General features: G+C 40.6%; 1 protein-coding gene across 3 annotated transcripts; it reads left to right on the top strand.

Moving 5' to 3' along the window:
• The first annotated feature begins 2 nt into the window (after nucleotides 1-2).
• On the top strand, nucleotides 3-18,514 carry zgc:162698 (Transmembrane protein 87A-like). Of its 3 annotated transcripts, none has more exons than XM_064303419.1 (21): nucleotides 3-339; nucleotides 2,046-2,118; nucleotides 2,717-2,808; nucleotides 3,173-3,292; nucleotides 3,603-3,659; nucleotides 4,145-4,195; nucleotides 4,683-4,769; nucleotides 5,058-5,169; nucleotides 7,240-7,301; nucleotides 7,745-7,928; nucleotides 8,539-8,638; nucleotides 9,386-9,479; nucleotides 9,994-10,061; nucleotides 13,357-13,469; nucleotides 13,928-13,986; nucleotides 14,174-14,277; nucleotides 14,955-15,025; nucleotides 15,609-15,670; nucleotides 16,458-16,510; nucleotides 16,986-17,016; nucleotides 17,660-18,514. In XM_064303419.1, the coding sequence occupies exons 2-21, from the start codon at nucleotides 2,088-2,090 to the stop codon at nucleotides 17,699-17,701; spliced, it is 1,593 nt and encodes a 530-aa protein (XP_064159489.1). In that variant the 5' UTR covers nucleotides 3-339; nucleotides 2,046-2,087; the 3' UTR covers nucleotides 17,702-18,514. The 3 variants fall into 3 exon arrangements, with proteins under 3 accessions (XP_064159489.1, XP_064159488.1, XP_064159487.1); XM_064303418.1 differs by lacking the exons at nucleotides 3-339; nucleotides 9,994-10,061 and adding exons at nucleotides 401-1,412; nucleotides 12,032-12,096; XM_064303417.1 differs by lacking the exon at nucleotides 3-339 and adding an exon at nucleotides 408-1,412.
• The last annotated feature ends 254 nt before the right edge of the window (nucleotides 18,515-18,768 follow it).

The raw sequence follows: 18,768 nt of genomic DNA, 5'->3' as shown, positions 1-18,768 counted from the left end.
ACTAAGAATTAACGATTCTCCCTCGATTAGGATATCGCTTAACATTAATCATGCTGTGTTGATATGCAGGATAATTATTATTACAATTATTATTGACCTACTATAGTTTAAATAAATTTGGTGGGCAGACATTTTCATAAGTCATTTTGATGGTATATAAGTAATTGCTTATCAGTCATGTGTAAACCGTGTTATAGCTGAAGACACTTGGTAATCACTGTTGGAGAACAATAGTTAAGTCGAACTACACCGCCCTGCTAAACCCCTTAACAATGGGAACAGATGGACTCGGGATTGTATTGTTTTAAATAGTAGCATGTAGAATTTGTTATAGAACCGGTGAGTCATGTGTCGGGGGTTGATGCCGCGCCTATGCCAGGAATGGAATTTTGTTCGTCAAGGGGAACTTGTTTTAAAGACAGTAGGCCTTGAGCAAGCATATCAACTCAGCAACACATTTAATAGGGTGACCATATAAGCTATTGGATTTCAAAAAAGGACGGGAGGACTGGCGTTATGAAAATAATAGCCTACTAGGCTATTTGTTTACGGTCTACGGCATGAGCCAAATCTATGAGCGGACAATTTAGAAATCCCACTGGTCGGATATTCTCGGGCCCAAAATAAGAAATGTCCGAGAAAAGAGAACGTCATAGTCAGTCTAAATTAACATTTACCTACGCTAATGTTTTGTAAAAGTATGACACACAGCCTACATTTAACTGATTTAGGCAAAGCATCGTTAATTCTGGTTGGACTATTGCAATAACAGAAATGACTAGAGCAAATGTAAAATTAGCCTACAGTACCACTGCCATTAAACCAAGTGAGCGAGAGCGCAAGCGAAAACCAGCCCAACGCGTCGTGAAAGATAGTCCCAAATGCTTTATTTTGAATTGATTGAGTACGAGTTTATCAACAAATTGATTTCAGCGCAACTAGCCCCCCCTGATACAATGTAGCCTATCGAGCAGCGTGCAGGCTAAACTTTAATTTGTGTGGTTTCATGAAGAAAAGACGCACTCCGTTTTAACAACAGATCGGTTTATATTTTTAAGAAATTCAAAGCACCGTTTTTAGGGTCCGCACTTAAAATCGTTCATTTATTCCAAATTGTGTGATACCTCACATTGTCATAATCGTTTTACAATTCTAGAAGCATTTTTTTGCCGCGGTTTGTGACATGTAGGCTCCTTCCTCCTTGATGACATCACATGTTGTAGCGAGCAGGACAGTTTTTCTACTGAAGTTACCGCGGCTGCTCCTTCCTGATGGAAATGGCGACCATCATGGATACAGTATTATTTTTAAGAGCCGTATCAAAAGTGCTGTCGTTATTATTAATTTTTCAAATTATACGGCCGTTACATGCAGTATCAGAGCCGGGCAAATGGATCTTAAACGTGAACAGCGTAAGTCCACTTGTCCTATTCGCATGCGCGATGTAAATATGTATCTAGAACAAGACACTTTCAGGTGACTTTCATTGTTTATATCCGGTTTATTTAGCCAGTTTGTGATATTACTGATATCGCGGTCTCGTGTGTTGAACGTAGGCTATGTTAACAGCGATTTATTTTGTAAATGGTTTGTCCTGCGACCATCAGCCTGTACATAATTCTGTTTATCAGGCTGCTTTTTATATCGCAATCATTAGATCGTGGCAATGTGAAATTGATCTACTTGATCAAGTGCTAAACATTAGTCCGTTTCAGCAGTAATATTTATAGATGTGCTTATTTCTATGTTTTATATCTAGTTGGTATCAGGCTAACATAATGTGTCTCTACCTGTGTCATTTGCAAGATAATCAGTGACCATTCAGTGCAGGTGAAAGCGAAACATTGCTAGTTTGGTTTTCTTTTGCTTGAAATAAACCCAATTCTTGAGTTTATTGAGTTTGTTATTATATTCTAGTCTGTTTACACATTTTTGCCATTATCACAACTATGCATTTTATTAAAACTATTCCTTAAACAATAAATGTATATGACAGAAGTCAGTTTTTGTCGATTGAAGTCGCTTTGTCGTGTTTCCTTTTCCAGAATACCCTAAAGAAGCAGAACCATTTTCTTTTCACAAAGACAATGTTCAACGAATCCATAATCAACCTGAAATGTAAGCATACTTTACATTCCAGCCTCAGATCAAACGTTGAAATTAATTGCTGGACTGCCGTTGTTGGTATAAAAACTATGTCACTATATTCTTATTTAAAATGTTTTAAGTATAGGCTATGTCATATTTCCTCATGGTGGGCTGCAGTGTATTCAGAAATAATAATGTTAAGTAATGCATCTTGAATGTGCTGTTTAAGACTGATTTGGACTATATACACAATGTGTAGAGGTGCTTGAGTTGAGAAAAGAAGCGTGCCTGATCCGATTTCAAATTATGGTTTATTTGACATTTTTTCTTGTTTGATTGCTTAGCAGGCACCTTTATTTAGGGCCTACAATTTCACTTTCTCTGTAATTTATGCAGACAAATTAGGTATGAGTTTCTTGCTTAGTGACACAACAGCAGTGTCCTGTCAGATTTAAGACCATAACCCTCAGATCCTGAATTCTCTGAGATCTCTCCTCTACTCTGTTACCAACAGTTGGCTAAGAAACGCTGGACACATAAAAAGTATATCTGTGATTCTGAGGGAGCTGTAACTCTGTGGTTTTGTATGATGTTGTTCACATAGCTGATTCATGTTTGTATGTTTCAGGGATGAGTGAAAACTGTTCTCATCCAGTAAATCTCAGTATATCCTGGTACCTGAGAAGTTCACACTGCTACGATGAGGTTTTCGGTCTCGATGTGAGTTTGATATCGACTTGAAAGCATTTTTTCAGAATTCTCTTTCAGTATTTCAATACTAGCTGCGTTTTTGGTGTGAAATGTGTGTGCCCTAATTGAAATTACCCTGGAAGACATTTTCCTAATATATAATTTTTTAAATTCCCCAAATATATCATGAATACTAAGAAAGTGATAAGCTTGTTCATGTAAAGATCAAGCATGCAAGCATCACATTTTTATGTGTGTTGTATTTGTAGGTAATGAATGTTACAAGCCCCACGATAGTGGACATTTTAATGCATTTGTACTTGTTCATGTACTTGTACTTGTTCTCTTGCATTATACTTCAATAATTTGTTCTTGTGCCTTCGCTTGTCTTCAGCATCAAAAAGCAAAAGACTACTTCATGTCCACGGAAGTGATTCGTGAAGGGGGCACTGGCTTTTATACCTATCACAATTATAACCCTATTGAGTGTCGACAGAATTTGAATGGTAATGAGGTAAGGGCTAGATTTTGATTCCTTAAAATTATTTACAATAACTTGAAGGCTGTTTTTGCTATTCAAATTGGGGGAACATGTAATGCCGTCTCGCGTCATTGCTGTTTTCCAAATTTGCTGTTTGAAAAAGGGGGGAGCAAGATCTATAATGGAGACCCTTCTACGATAACAGTGATTATGGTTTTGTTTGCACTGGGAAGTAGATAAATTGGCCCTGTTAAGCCATTATTACAGCATGTGTGCACTATGATCTGTCTTTTCTACCAATGATAGCCACCGTGAATTTACTCCTGTCGGTTGTCAATTTCAGTTTGCTGTCACCTTCTTTGATCCACAAATGAAACTCACTGACCCAGGTGAAAAGCTGGTAAGAGAAGGTTTATGGTATTTATTTTGGTTGTGTGGAATTGACTTTTCTTGAAGTGAAGGGATGTTGATCAGCACCATAACCAGACCTGGTGTGGAGCATTGCATTCTGTGGTCTCTGATGGGCTGCTAGAAGTATTTCCATAAACAATTCAGCAGCTTACTTACACTTATCATTCATCATGTCACTCATGGGTCTCTAGTAGGAGGTGTGAAGAAAGTCTAAGTTGTTATGGACAATAAACCAGAAGCAAGATTTTTATTTGGACCTTCCAAACCTGCAGCAAGTCTCCTAAATGTCTCTTTCCTTTCCTGTGTTTTTGTCTTGAGCAACTTTTGATACTTTCTAAAGCCTATCAGTTATGTTTTTATAATTTTATTTAACAGCCATTATTAAGATCTTCACTGTGCCTTGTCAGCTGAGTTAAATACATTTTAACATTTCTTATTTACTGATTATCTGATTGGATATTCCTTCTGTTTCAGACTTCCACTGACAACCAAGGAAGGAGAAAGAGGGACACAGACACAACAAAGGTTAACAAAACATTTTTGTTTCTGTATTTAATCAAATGTTTTTTAAACTGGTATGTTAACATTCCTTGAGTGTAACAGGTTATAATAGGTTCAAAATGTGATGCTGAGCTGTGTGTGTAGCCCTGGGTAGGCTACATCTAATATATATGTGTTGTATGCAGAGGTTGAGGGTGTGTCAGGCGCAGTTGTCTATTAATACAGCTTTTCCGTAGATATGAGATTTCTAGACACAGATCTATCTGGTGTGCATTTCAAAGTCCTGTTTAATCTACCACCCTGGATGGATGCAGGGTGAGAACCTTGTTTAGTAGGAACTAATTAAATCAAACCTCCTTCCACCATTTTCCCCCATGTAGCTAAGAAAGTACACCATACTGACCATTCTGACCATTCTGACCACCAACATTAAATGAGTATCTGATCTAGTAATCCTTTGTCTATGTTGGCTATTCTTGACCGCAGTCTCTTACATTTCCCACTTTCTCAGGCTACAGCTAATGCTGCTGAAACTAATCCTGGAAAGGCAGAGGGGGCAGCTAGCCACGAAAAAGTCAAAACTTCAAGCAATGCAATGGTAGGCATCTGTGTTCTTCTGAAAAATAGTGCTCAACTGGAATTTTTTTTTGAAAGTGTTTTTAATTCGTATTTTGGTTGTTGGTTAGCATTCTTAATTTTCATTCATGATTTAGTGACGTTACTTTACACTCACTGAGAATGCTGTTAGCCAAGTCTGGCGCTAGTGATTGTATAAATCAGGTGGATGCCCTTGTGTTCTCCTGCGTTGTAAGTCGCACTGGATAAGGATGTCTGCTGGACGAATGTTATGTAGTGTTATGAACATCTCTTGTCTGGGCTCCTGCAGATGCATTATGCCGTCGCTCAGACCTGGGAGGATGGGCCCTACATGTTCATCATCCACATTAAAGAGACCAGTCCGGTCACAGTGGAGCCAACACAGAGCTGGGACATCCATTGTAAGAACCCCACCCCATTAATCAGAACGGAAATGATCAGTTTAAAGAGTTGAGGAGGGCAATCTGAACACCGTGTTTATTGGTGGTTTTTTGAGATGTCTCCGACTGATAGAAACCCACTATAACTGGCATCTCCACCAGACCTCCAGTTGATGGTTTTGTTAGTGAAAGAGAAAATTAGGCTGAAATCTTCCATCATGTATTGTGACTTGATTGCTTACCTGTTGCTGCTTAACCTGACCACGTTACCTATTGCACAACAAACTGTGAGTCCTTAAATGAGTCACGGAAGAATAACTTCTTGCTCCCTCATTATGCACTGAACTGCGTATAATGTCGGGGTACTTCTGTCACAGCAATAAACAAAACCATTGTCAAGTAAATGCCATAATGAGGGGGAGTTTTTTGAGAAAATAACACTACATTTTGTGTGCCCTCCATTTGTTGCCATCTATGATTCCAACAACCCTGGAACTGAAATAACTATTGATGTGGGAAAGTCAAGGGAAGCGGTATTGTTTCTTCAAAATTATTCACACCCTTTATAAAGATGAACAAAGAAGGCTATATAAAATAAGCCATAAAGGTAATGAGCTATATTTTATACTGTAAAAATATTGTTATATTCTAATTACATAGTGGAATTGTGCAGAGAAAAATATTTATTTAATTTAACCAGTATTTGTTTTCTTCCTCTATTTTGTACAGGCATCGTTGCTCATCTTTATATTGGTGTGAATAATTATTCAGGACGCTGTATACCAGTAACCATTAGTTTTAACAGCAATTACATTTTAATACTAACAAACCAGCAAAGGACCAGGTGTACAGAGGTACTGTTTAAAGAACCCATTCAGCTAGGCTCTCCTTCCCTACTTATATATCTGAAAATGTGTGTGTGTGTGTGTGTGTGTGTGTGTGTTTTTTATATGTGAGTGTGTGTGTGTGTGTGCATGCATGTGTGCTTGTGTATATGACCTTGTGATATGCTAGAGCTGGCATCACACCACTTGTTTATTTCTTCCTGTGTGCCATATCTCACTCAAGCACACAGCAGTTTGTTGACTCCATGACCATTATCCTTGAAATGTTCAAAACATTTTGTTCAGTAAAAGACATACATATATCTTTCCTACTAACTTACGTCTTATTTGTAATATCAGTTTGCTAATCAATTAACATATTAGCTATATTAACATTTGCAGTATTCTTAGCCTTTCTTCCTCGTACAACAGGCCTGCAGCTTTGCACACTCTTCTTACTACAGTGCAAGTATATTTGCAGAAACAAAATATTTTTATGAAATGCTTAACCTAAAATTGCATCTATCCCTCATTCTATCTTTGAAGCACCCCAGTAGAATTTAGTTACTGTAGTCATGAAAAATAATCCATTACAATTTGTATGCCCCCGGCCTCCCTAGGAGGCAGGAGGGGCATTATGTCGAGGCCCCGTCCATCGTCCGTCAACAGTTTGGTTTCCGCTCATTTAACAGAAAACTCCATTGTCAATCGGGCTCATTTTTTGGTGGTGAATTGGACTTGACCACACGAAGGCTGGTTTCTATCGGTGATGCCACCGCTCATTCAATATGGCTGCCATGACCGCCATCTTGAATTTTGTGTCTGTTCATTTAAAAGAAAACGCCTTTGTCGGTCAGCCAGATTTTTTGGTGTTGAATTGTACTTGACCACACAAAGGCTGGTTTTTATCGGTGATTAATGTTAAACGTATTTTCTCTTCTACTCTCATCAAATTTTTCTGTCAAATTTTAGTATATTAAAAATAAAAACATATTACTTAATACTTCAGTCATTGTGTGGCTTTTTGATTTTAGGGGAAGGGGAGCGGAGAGGAGGAGGGCGTGTTATACAGCAGAGCGGGGGGGGGGGGGGGTACCTACATTATGCAGTTCATATGCCACGCTCTGTGGTGGCCTTGTTCATGAATCCTTCAAATGTCACCAAAAAGTTGATGGTACATGAAGGCTAGACCCATAAATCAATAGTCATCTCCACTGGCCATGCCTGAGAGAGCTGACCCTTTCTATCCCCCTTCATATCTCTGCAGTGGAGGTCAGCATGACTGGGCCCCATGAGTACATCTCGGCCACAGAGTGGCCCCTCATGATTGTAAGTACCACCAGCAATCTACCTAAATGTCCAGCTACAGGTTCATACAGGCCCCAGGGCTCACTTGCAAAATAGCTTTCAATCTCTGTGTGACTACCCTGGTTAAATAAAGGTGAAAAATGTATTTTCTGTCAAGTAGTATTAGGAGTACTTTTTCACTGATGGAGGACTGTATTTATGCAGGGTATTTATTGCATGGTTCTGCCAAACGACACCACAGAAGTTATGCAAATGTCAATGAATGGGTACATTTGTTCCTTTGCCTAGTACATTGTTTTGTTTATGTGACATCACAATAGGCTATGGAAACTTATAGACATTGGATTATTATTGGATCAACCTTGCTAAAATGTTTTGAGTGCAAGAATGTGGATTTGAAGAATCGGATCCCATGGGATTATGTCCTGTCCTCAGAGGGTTTCTGTTTGTGACCCCATTCTCAGTTCTACATGGTGATGTGCATCATCTACGTGGTGCTGGGCCTGCTGTGGCTGGGGCTGTCGGCCTGCTACTGGAGGGACCTGCTACGCATTCAGTTCTGGATCGGAGGGGTGATCTTCCTGGGCATGCTGGAGAAGGCGGTCTACTACGCGGAGTTTCAGAGCATCCGCTACGACGGCCTTTCAGGTGAGGATCTGGACCGTGGCTGAAAAAGACCACCGGTTACGTCTCGCAGCACTTCTCCTTCTCTCTAGTGTTGCGCTCCATGGACCAGGTGAGATCCTAACTGATGCATTGCTGTCTGTGGCTGAGACTCCAGCTGGCTGAGTGAAGCAAAATTAGCTGTATAAGCTTTACTGACAAGGCTCCCTTGTTTTTCAGGGTTTTTTGGCTGGCATCTCTGTGTTTGGCACCGATTGCACTGTAGCATCTTTAGCTGTGTTACAGGCTTTCTATTCATATTCAATGCAGCTTCTGTAACTCACTGGCTAAATTGAAAATTGAAAATAATGCAGCAGTGACTAAAATTGGTCTTGATGGGACATGCCAGATCCCACACAGATTTCAGAATGAGGATGCACTTTAAACTATGTTGTGGTACATGCAAAGTGTAGTGCAAGTTATTGGTAGCACTAGAGACTGTGGTACTTTTCAAGGATGCCTGCTTGACTGTACTATGTGTTCAAAATAACAGAACTTTTGGCCTTCAATATTACCAGATAAAGCCACAGCTTAGTATAAATGGAAGGCCCTAACCATGGCAGCAACCTCAGAGCTGCTCTTTCTCCTCCCACAGTCCAGGGGGCGGTAATGTTTGCAGAGATCCTGTCCGCTGTGAAGAGAACTCTGGCACGTGTCCTTGTCATCATAGCCAGCTTAGGCTATGGAATTGTCAAGTAAGTGTCCCGTTCATGTGATGGGGCAAGCGGGCAAAACTGGGTTGCGTTTTTGAAGCTCACTTCCATGTCTTGTTGAGAGATGTTGCTCACTAGCGCCAGTGCGACTGGCTCCAGTATAGGTGTTTCAGCCACCCGATCAAAATACGAAGACAGTAATTTTTTTTCCACAAAAAAAGTTGTCACAGTAGGTATTTTTTCTTCGTCTAATATCTCCCCATATGCCGTTTTGTTAGGTTAACATGCTATTTGGACAAGACGGTAATATTTTGTGGACGAATCAGAGACAGGTTACCTCGCTGATGAGTCTCGCATGCTTAGTGGACAACTGGACTTGTCCCTACTTGTCTCTGGCTGGCATTTGTACAACATGGAGACTGGCACCCACAAACTACACTTCCCAGGCTTCAAAATGCTTTTCACCAAGTCCATGGAGAGTCAATGGGTGATATCACAGTGACTTTGTGCATATTTTTCTACAGTCTATGGATGGGGTAGTGAGACATAGGTCTTGGCCAGATGGAGGCAGCGCTGCAGTCGCTGTAGTTGAACCAGAGAATCATGGAATAGAAAGTGTTTCACCCACAACCTGCTTTGGCCTCTGTAATGCAGGGGGCATCACAACATAACCAATTGTACCACATATTTTTAAGGTTCTGTCAGAAGAGCCAGGGAGAATAAGGAGAACTAGCTAAAGACCAATCTTAAAATATGCCTTATGAATATGTTTTACCTGCGTTTCATCAGGCCAAGACTGGGGGCACTGTTGCATCGAGTAGTGGGGGTCGGGCTGCTCTACCTCATCTTCTCCATTGTGGAAGGCATCCTACGTGTTAACTCGGTAAGCCATGTCCTCCCACACTCACACACATTCTTAGCACATTGCATGGCTTCAATGCTTTGACAATGCCACGCATGGATTTCAACCTTTCCCAGTAACTCATAATGTACATTTACCCCACTTCCTGTGACTCTAAGCCCCATAATCCTTTTCTCTCCAGTGGACGCCAGGTTGCTAGTGACTGAGGCGTCCTCACACAGAAATCCACAGGCTAATGCTAAAGGGACTGTGTCTCACATGTATTCAGTAAGGGTAAACTTGGAGTAAATTACATGTGAGTTCAGAAAATGAATGGCAGTTTGATTTGAAATGGAATTTCAGTTGTCCCAACCCTGGACAACTCTGCCCTTAACGGAACATTCTAATGCTGATGTCACAATCACTGCTTGTAATTGAAAGTTCTAGAACACTGACTTAGAACTTACTCTTCAAAAGGCTAATAGCTCCAGTTACCTTCCCATGGTGCCTTGCCCGCTGCCCGCTCAGCCTTACTGCCTACTTGTCCTCTCTGCAGGAGCAAGGGGGGAGTAGCAGGCTGCTGTGTGACATTATTCTGGCACTCACTGATTCCTGTATTGTGTGGTGGATATCCTTTTGATAACTGCTGGAAGGGGGGCGCGGGGGTGGCATGGAGGGCTGCGTGTTTTATTGGAGGCTACACTCCACTGCTGCGGGAGAAAGAAGATTGCTCAGATTGGCAGTGGATGACTGTAGGATGGTTCGCAGCACCCGGTCCTTTTACACTTGCTCCTATAGGGATATGTATTTTTTCCTTTAAAATGTATACACAGACCAGTGAGGTTATGTTTCAGCTACACTGCCTTCAGCATGATGCCAGCTGTGTCAGAACATCAGGTGCACATCAAGTGAACTCACATATCAGTTAGTGTGTCAATCAACTGTGTAATCCTGTATAAATATATTTATAATCCTGCATAAGTGAATGTATTTCCATTTTTAATTAACAATTTAGAAGTAGAACATGCATTGCAATGTGCTTCAGAGTATACCCTGGACTAAGCCCCCACAGAGCAAGCCAGAGGTGACAGTGGCAAGGGAAAACTCCCTGGATGGCATGAAGGGCAAAGCTGGAATTGGAACCAGACTCAATAGGGTAGCCCATCCTCCTCTGGCCGGCTCATTGTCTGGGTACCCCTAGCATGAACTGTTTTAATTAAACCAATTTAGGAACATTAAAAACACAAAAACCGAAGCAAGGGGATGGCATTTACAAAAAACTACTAATAAGTTTGACTGAACATAAATATCCTTAAATTCTAGCACACTCTGTGATGCGCATAATTACATGTAATATGAGAACAAAAAGATTTTGGCTTTTGGTAACTATTAGCCTTTATTCCATTGGACTGAAAATATAATAATCATATGTAGATGATTTCCTCATTCATTGTTTCACTCTCCCGCAGTGGTTCCTAGGGCACCAGGTGCATTTGAGTCATGAAAGACCTGGTGTATTTAATATCAATTAGCATTGTACTCCAGCCCTCTCTGCAGGGGAGTCCCAGGTGTTTCTATCCGCGAGAGGTCAATATCCAAATGAAGTGCCCATATCAGTGGGGCCTACTTCCACTTAGGCGAGGCTCAGTCCTGCATGTTTTTAGGGGTTTCTTTCAGTCTGTTGAGGCCATTTGCATACACAAAAAAGCACTTTGATTTATTTATGTCTAGCCTAAGTCTCTACTATTAAACAGCATCTACATCTGCCTGAAAAATAGTCAGTGCTTTATTTGTTTATATATTTTAAACCTTGAAATACATTTTTCTATTTCAGCTGTTTAAAGCATTTTAAAATTGAATTCTGGAATTACGCAGAGTAGATGGCTGTAATGGGGTAGGTTTGGTTTATTCATGCTTGGGGCAATGAACTTCTCTTGGTTCTATTTCAGGAGACTAATCCCAGTTGCACTTGCACACAATCATGTATACTGTGTGACTGGATATCCCTCCAGTATTTTACTTGATCTTGGTTACTCCTGTGCCAATCAGCGTTAGGGTCACAACATAGCTGCTGTATGTATAAATCAGTCTGGGACTGTATTTCTAAAGCATGCTTGAATGTATTTGTAAGTCAGGGTTAAGGAGAAATTCTCATTGAACCCAGGCCTAAGAATCTCTCTATGTATATTAAACTCTTGCAGGCACTGTCTACCTGAGGAATGCTAGTGAGAGACAAGTGCTCGTCCAGTGTATAGTAATGGAAATATTCCTTTCTGTTAGGCTCCCACACCTCTTCTCTGCTGCATTAAAACTGCTTGCTTTATTCTATGTTTGGTATGTGGCTGGCTGTGCACTAACCTTTTCCTCCCCCCTTTCCAATTTCCCTCTCAGTTCGCCTTTGAAAATATATTTTTTTCCCCAGAAGCCCAAATCTAAACCTGTATGCAGGTTAGAAGGACGCAACCCAGACGTCCCACTACATGCCCTTTTCGCCAGGAGATCATGTGATGGTGCTATCTCCCTTCTCTCTTTCCCCTTCTCCCTCTCTCCTTCCCTCCATTCGTCTGTCCATGTCTGTCTGTTCTTCCGTTCAGGCTGAGGATGATCTGGTCCTGCTGGCTGCCATTCCCTTGGCTGTGCTCGACTCTACCCTCTGCTGGTGGATATCCTGTCCTGCATCTCTCCCTCTCCTGGATAAATCTCTCTCTCTCTCTCTCTCTCTCTCTCTCTCTCTCCTGTATGCTCAGCTGCCTGCCTCAGTGTTGGTTTCTTAGTGCACTGTCCCCACCCTTTCCTTGCCCAAACAGCTCACTCCCCCCCTGCCCTCCCCCCACACATAGCCCCTCCCTCTCCCCTCTACTGTTCACAGAAGAACATTCTGGAATCACAGGCTGCCTGTCTCATACTGAGTCTGACTGATTTAACCTCCTGAGACTCGGCATTAATTTTTTAAAAGTATTTTAATTTTTGTAACATAACACTACATCATGTTGCAGTGAAAATATTTTTAAAATATGATTTATTTTATTTGTATTGGATGTCCCTTGTAGTGTAAGTTTCAGCATAGTAGATTATATGGTTCTTGAGGTCAAGACCAGAGTTCCATGTCCCCTAAAGGAACAAAAATGAATTTTTGGGTCTTTGGAGGTTAATCCCGAATGTAGCCAAAGAAGAATGGATTTCTGTTTATCATAAACTGTGAAGCTTGTCTTTGTACCCCTCTCCCACTGCTGGGGAAGTTTAGCATAGAAATTACAATTGTAATTATTATAATTATTATGAACTATTGTACTTGTCTGTGTTAGGAGCTGTCAGCCTACATAATCGCACTGCTGTTATAGTAACCAGCCTTGTAAAGCAACATGCTGTCTTTTTTTTGTGGAAGATTGCATAAAATAGAATAACAAGAATGAAATGTCAAGTACTAAAAAGTGCCAACACTTGAAAAGAGTCATTAAGATAATACAATATCGGTACATATAAATAAGATGTTACAAATATCCTGATGGTCAAAAATATAATAGAAAGATACATGGTTCTAGTTCTAGAGGGTTTAAGTTTCAACCACAGGACAGTGCGTAATGAGTCATAACCTATTTTACCTTGGCGTGAATGACTTGAGATCGTTCACTTCCTGTGCAGCAACATGACTATTGGATTCAAAGAAATTTGACACCATAGACATTTATTTTCTTATGAACTAACTGCACGTTTTACAATAAGTAAATTGTTAATGTACCGAAGAGATCTCTTTATGCTAGGGGCTGCATGCAATGGACGACGTACTGCAAGAGGTTTTAACTGGGGACTGATGAAAGCTGAAGTTCAAAACTCATTACTTGTACTAGACAAGCTGTAGAACTGAACTTCACTTCCCATCAGCACTGATAGTATTTCCAAGGGTTTCCTTGACATCCAGCCACATCTTCATCAGCCTGGCCCAGACGATGAAACTCCTACGCTTGAGAAGAAACGTGGTCAAGCTCTCGCTCTACCGCCACTTCACCAACACCTTGATATTCGCAGTCATCGGTGAGGATTGAGGCATTCTAACTTTCCTATAGTAAGACAGCATGTCACCACGATACTGCTCTACAGGTACCATCTGCATGTGCCCACTGTTCCCCATTTGTTGTGCTATATCATGAAACAGACATAAATTGTGGATTTTAATGTAAGTCCCAATGGCTTTCTGTTTAAAGTTGCCTGTAACACAAGAGATGCCTTATATGTCCACTTTACTGAAATGTGCTTATGCAAGCTATACACTGTGTTTTTAATGGTACTAAAATTGCTATTGGCTGTGGAACGTTAGGAAGTTTCACTTGCAGTAGATTCAAATAGAGAAACGTTATGCTTCCTAGAGGGAACTTTATTCATGGTAGTAGGTACATAGCAGTACTTAAGACTGTGATTCCCTTAAATGCTGTTTACTGTCATTTTCTCTCTTTTTTTCTCCCACTCTCTCAAACACACACACACACACACAGCTTCTGTCATTTTCATCATCTGGACAACAAAGACATTCAAGTTTTCCAAGTGCCAGTCTGTGAGTAGCACCCTCACTCTTTCAGAGTTGTCAGTTTTCTCTGGTGTTACACTGAGGAAGGCGGTAATGGTTATCTGAAGGTGTGATAGTGGGAAAATAAGAAAGAGAAGTGAAACGTGGACAGAGAAGATAATTTAACAGGCACTTGTTTTAAATGCTCTCTTGGTCCCTCTCTCTTCGCGAGTAGGACTGGAGGGAACTGTGGATTGATGATGCCTTCTGGCGGTTTCTCTTCTCCACCATCCTGCTCGTCATCATGTTCTTGTGGAGGCCATCGGCCAACAATCAGAGGTGAAGTGCCTGGCCTCCTCCTTTTTAGGAAAAGAATTCAAAATCTTCTTCACTGCATCCGATTTAAGACACTGTAACAACCCAGTTTCGATCCTGTAATGCCTTTGGTCCTTGTGGATTTTTTTTTTTTTTGCCCTTTTCTCCCATTTTCTCCCCAATTTAGTCGTTATACCAATTCCCCGTGTGTATCACGGTCCTGGTCGATGCACTATCCTCTGTCGGTCTGGGGAGAGGGTAGACTACCACATGCCTCCTCCGATACATGTGGAGTCGCCAGCCGCTTCTTTTCACCTGACAGCGAGGAGTTTCACTGGGAGAGCATAACGCGCGCGGAGGTTCACTCTGCCTCCCCCAGATCCCCTCCCCGCTGAACAGGAGCCCCGACCAACTAGTAGGAGTTGCTAATGCAACGATCAGGACTCATACCCTCACCGGCTTCCCACCCGCGAACACTGCCAATTGTGTTTGTAGGAACGTCTGACCAAGCCGGAAGTACCGCTGCTGGGGATTGACCCCGGGTCTCTGTGGTGGTAGGCGAGTGCTTATACCTCTACACTACCCAGACGTGATTGTTTTGTTAACAAATTTATATGTACCAAGGACAGGAAGGAACGCAGTCTTCTTACGGAAAATGGCGGGAATCTGCACTCTGAGACTCAGACTGATGTCTTTCACAGATACGCCTTCAGCCCACTGGTGGATGAGGTGAGTGACGAGGAGAAGGAGCAACTAATGAATGAAGCCTTCGGTAAGTGCCACAGATCACCTTAATAGAATGGCATGAACAGAGTAAGGTTCATGTGCAGTAAGATGGTCATTACACAACGATCATTTAGCAGATGCTCTTACCCAGCGGGACTTACAGAAGTGGGGATCGACAGTGTTGGTCAGCAATAAAAGAAGCGTGATATGACCCAAAAAAGCACAGAAACCCCATTTATAAACTATAAGTGTGATGTTAATCCAGCAATTAACTATTTGTACTGTAACAAAAGAAAATGCCCTGAGTTGGTAAAACCCACAGGAGAGTTTCGTCTTAAATCTCTAATATCTAATCTCTGTATCTAATCAATAAATACATCTTTTGAGGAATGCCATCTCAAATATTTTAAAGAGCTCCCATTTTGTTCCACAATATTTAGATTTTTTTTTTTTTTGTTTGCCTGTTTTGTCTCTTTGGTGAACTGTCGCTTTAAAGTAATGACTCATGTCTTGTGACTCATTAATTCTCACAATTCTTTTAGCCAATACCTCCTGAGTCCAATATAGTGTAATTCGGTTTACTCATATCCCAGTATTTCCTGTTTCCTGTTTCCTGTTTCCTGTTCCAGAGGGTGTTAAGATGAGAGGCCTGAAGTCAGAAACAAATGGAACAGCAAAGCCCAACAAAGTGGTGCGTATACTACCTGCTTCTGGAAATAGAGCTGATAAGCTTCCAGAGTTGACGTAGGATTTTTATCAGAATTTATAAATACAGTCCATCTTTTTAAGAACTTTTAAGAGACACATAATACGTTCAAGCACAAGGAACTGTAGCAATGTTAAAAATTCTGTACAGTAAGAACTCCAAAGAAATGAGAGGAGTTGTGTGTGTCCGATCAAAAGATTTAAAAGGTGCTTAAGTATAGCACTGGAACAGATAGTTTAGGTTCAGCAGAGCTGAGAACGTGTGAAACAGCATCTGATGTACATAATAAAACAATTATTAAAGAACAGCTCAGCTCATCTCAAAGCTTAAGTAGATTTATAACGAGCAATAGAACTGATGCATCTTGGATCGATTCCCACCGGGAGGGTTGGGTTTCTTTTAGTCCCCTTTTGATTGGTTTGACTGAACTGCTGCTGTTGATATACAAACCTGCTTCTCCAAGGCCAAAACTGCATAAGATGTGTCACAACCAGCAATGTCGAAAAACAGCTTTGGTGCATTCCTATCAAACAAAGAAAATGACTTGGGCAGTTTTTAAAGCTTTATGACAGTTTAATCTCACCTCTCCTCCAGTTTCAGACTCCAAAACAGTCTATTCCATAGTTTGATTGATTGTTCTCCATACTGAGGTAGCTGAGAAGTGGAATTTTTCAGCGAAGGAGTCTTGTGCTGGGAATGTGTTTGTATTTAGGGGAAAAAACATTTTCCTGACATTTTATTTTCGGGGGGGTGGTGGGCTTTCTGCAAGCAGGACGAGGACTTGAAGTGGGTGGAGGAGAACATCCCATCGTCTATGGCAGATGTGTAAGCGCATTCGTTTGTTTGGTTAGCAGACACTCAACCTGTGTGATTTACCGTAATTACCATGTTTATAAGTAAATTCAGGAAAATTGCCATGGCCTGACGCATGGGTACTCTGCGTACAGAAATGGGGCTTACAATAACTTCAAGTTCTACTGAAATGCCCAGTTTCTTTATTGTGTCAGCTATGTTCAGAGGGGACACATTACAGCCTCTGCAGTTTGATCTCTATATGGGTCTATAGATGGAACATTGGCAATAAGCAGTGGACAACATTTTCTTTCCAGTTGAAAATGTCACTGTGTATAGATCTCGGATATGTTAATTATGTTTGTATTTTGAAATGGTGCAGCATATCGGCATCTAGTGAACAGTTCATATATGTAACACAGCTGCAGCTGCGGATGGTGCCATTATTATAACTTAGTGATGGTTTGTCACTATAGAGTAAAAAGAAACGTTTTTATGTTTTCTGCAGTGCCCTACCCCCCTTACTGGATTCTGATGAGGTGAGTCATTGCAATTTTCATGAATGCATGTTAATGCCTGTTCATTCACTAGGGGGCGCCATGTGAATTCTCACAAAAGTGAGAGATCAGATTGCATATCCTTGTCTTTCCTTGAATAATTATTTCCCCTCTGGATCACACATGAAGAATACCCAGTTATCCTGGTGCTTTCCCACCAATCTTTCAGTCTTTTTAATGTAAAGTATAGCAAAAATTCAGAAAGATTTAAATGGGATACTGAGCTACTGATATTGATATATAAGAATGGTAGATATAATGTTCTTTTAAAAGACATTTTGTCTATGCCTCCCTTTTGAAACAATCAAACTATAAAAGACCTTTAAGGCATTTTCAACACGAATGTCAATGACTTTGTCAATGAGTCTGAAAGTGAACTTGAACTTTAAGCTTACGATTGGCCCTTAAAACAATGCCATTGTAACTGCTTTTCGTTTTCTGTATGTCTGAAACACTGTTCTAAAAGGAGGTCCTCATGTCTGGTCTAGACCAGCCTGTCTGTAAATGAAAATCACATTTGATTGATGGGAATTTAATTAATTTAGACAGTGAGAATGTATTTTATGCATTTTTGTCTTTACGTCTTGTTTCATATTATTTAGCTGTATTATGTTCTCTTTTACAGGAGACCATGACCACCAAATTTGAGATGTCAAAAATGGAGTAAATAAGATGTATTTATTGTAAATAATTTCTGTGTTTTTGAAGGTTAACGTCTTTATGTTAAGGGATGCTTTTAACGATTATAGGCTTTGTGAGCAATATTTGTAAATATGGGTCGGTGGGAAGAAAGGTGATGACAAATCAGATGTTTTTCTTTTATTTTTATTGCCTGTTTGTATTTATATTTCCCTTGGATATATAAATGATAGCCGTACCATGCCTTTGACTGTACATCTGAGGTTCAGACAGCAATTAAATTCCACACTTGTCTGAAATGATGCTTGTGTTTTTACTAATACTGTTTACCCCCCCCCCCCCCATCCTCCCTCCCCGCACCACTACCACCACCACTATAAATTACTAACTCCTGACTGTTCCTGTGCCATTGTTATCTGTGAATCTGTGAATCACAAGATAAACAGCCTCTTGAAATGGAAGTTTATCTTGGAAATGCAAGTGGGAATAATGTGCAATGCATCCGTGTCACTGTAATGCCTTTGGCAGAAGAAAACAAAACAAAACAAATGACACCAGGCTGCTTCGTTTTGTTGTGTTTTTTTGCCCAAGATATGATGGCCAAGAATACAGTATATGTCCATTAATGCGAGCCCAAGTTTTCTGCCAAATAACTGTTACCAGTTATTCTGCTGCCATTGTGCTTTCAGGGTGTTCTTAACTGTACAGCTGAACATCACAGATTGCGTGTACGCAGCATTGCCCAAGAGGTGTGCATGATGCACTCACACACTGTTGCAGAATGTTTTAAAGAAACACAATGAGGTGTAGTATTTGATATTAATAGAAATAGTGAAAAATGTACTGTCTTGATGCCCTCATTTGGGGACGATTTTGGGGTATACTTAAGGCAATTATAAAACTGGATTACATTGAACTGTGTGTGTAAGATGAACGCAAAAACGGGACATGGGTTTGGTTAATTTCTGCTTGGATTTAAGGCTTACTTTTGACTTGGGGTTAGCCTGTGGGTTACAAAAATGATATAGGCTCGTTCCAATGATTTGTAAGGGATAAACAATAGCAAAATACATAAAGTCCATTCAGATTAATTAA

This window comes from Anguilla rostrata, chromosome 12, assembly GCF_018555375.3.
Source record: "Anguilla rostrata isolate EN2019 chromosome 12, ASM1855537v3, whole genome shotgun sequence".
NCBI lineage: Eukaryota > Metazoa > Chordata > Actinopteri > Anguilliformes > Anguillidae > Anguilla > Anguilla rostrata.
This window is presented reverse-complemented; position numbering and strand designations above follow the sequence as displayed.

What these genes read in the sequence shown, in the direction of transcription:
- zgc:162698 (XM_064303417.1), top strand. Translation starts at nt 1,272, where the DNA reads ATGGAAATGGCGACCATCATGGATACAGTATTATTTTTAAGAGCCGTA. An exon ending in AGAATTTGAATGGTAATGAG is followed by an intron (nt 3,293 to 3,602) that starts GTAAGGGCTAGA and finishes TGTCAATTTCAG; the next exon opens with TTTGCTGTCACCTTCTTTGA. An exon ending in AGTTTTCCAAGTGCCAGTCT is followed by an intron (nt 13,987 to 14,173) that starts GTGAGTAGCACC and finishes CTTCGCGAGTAG; the next exon opens with GACTGGAGGGAACTGTGGAT.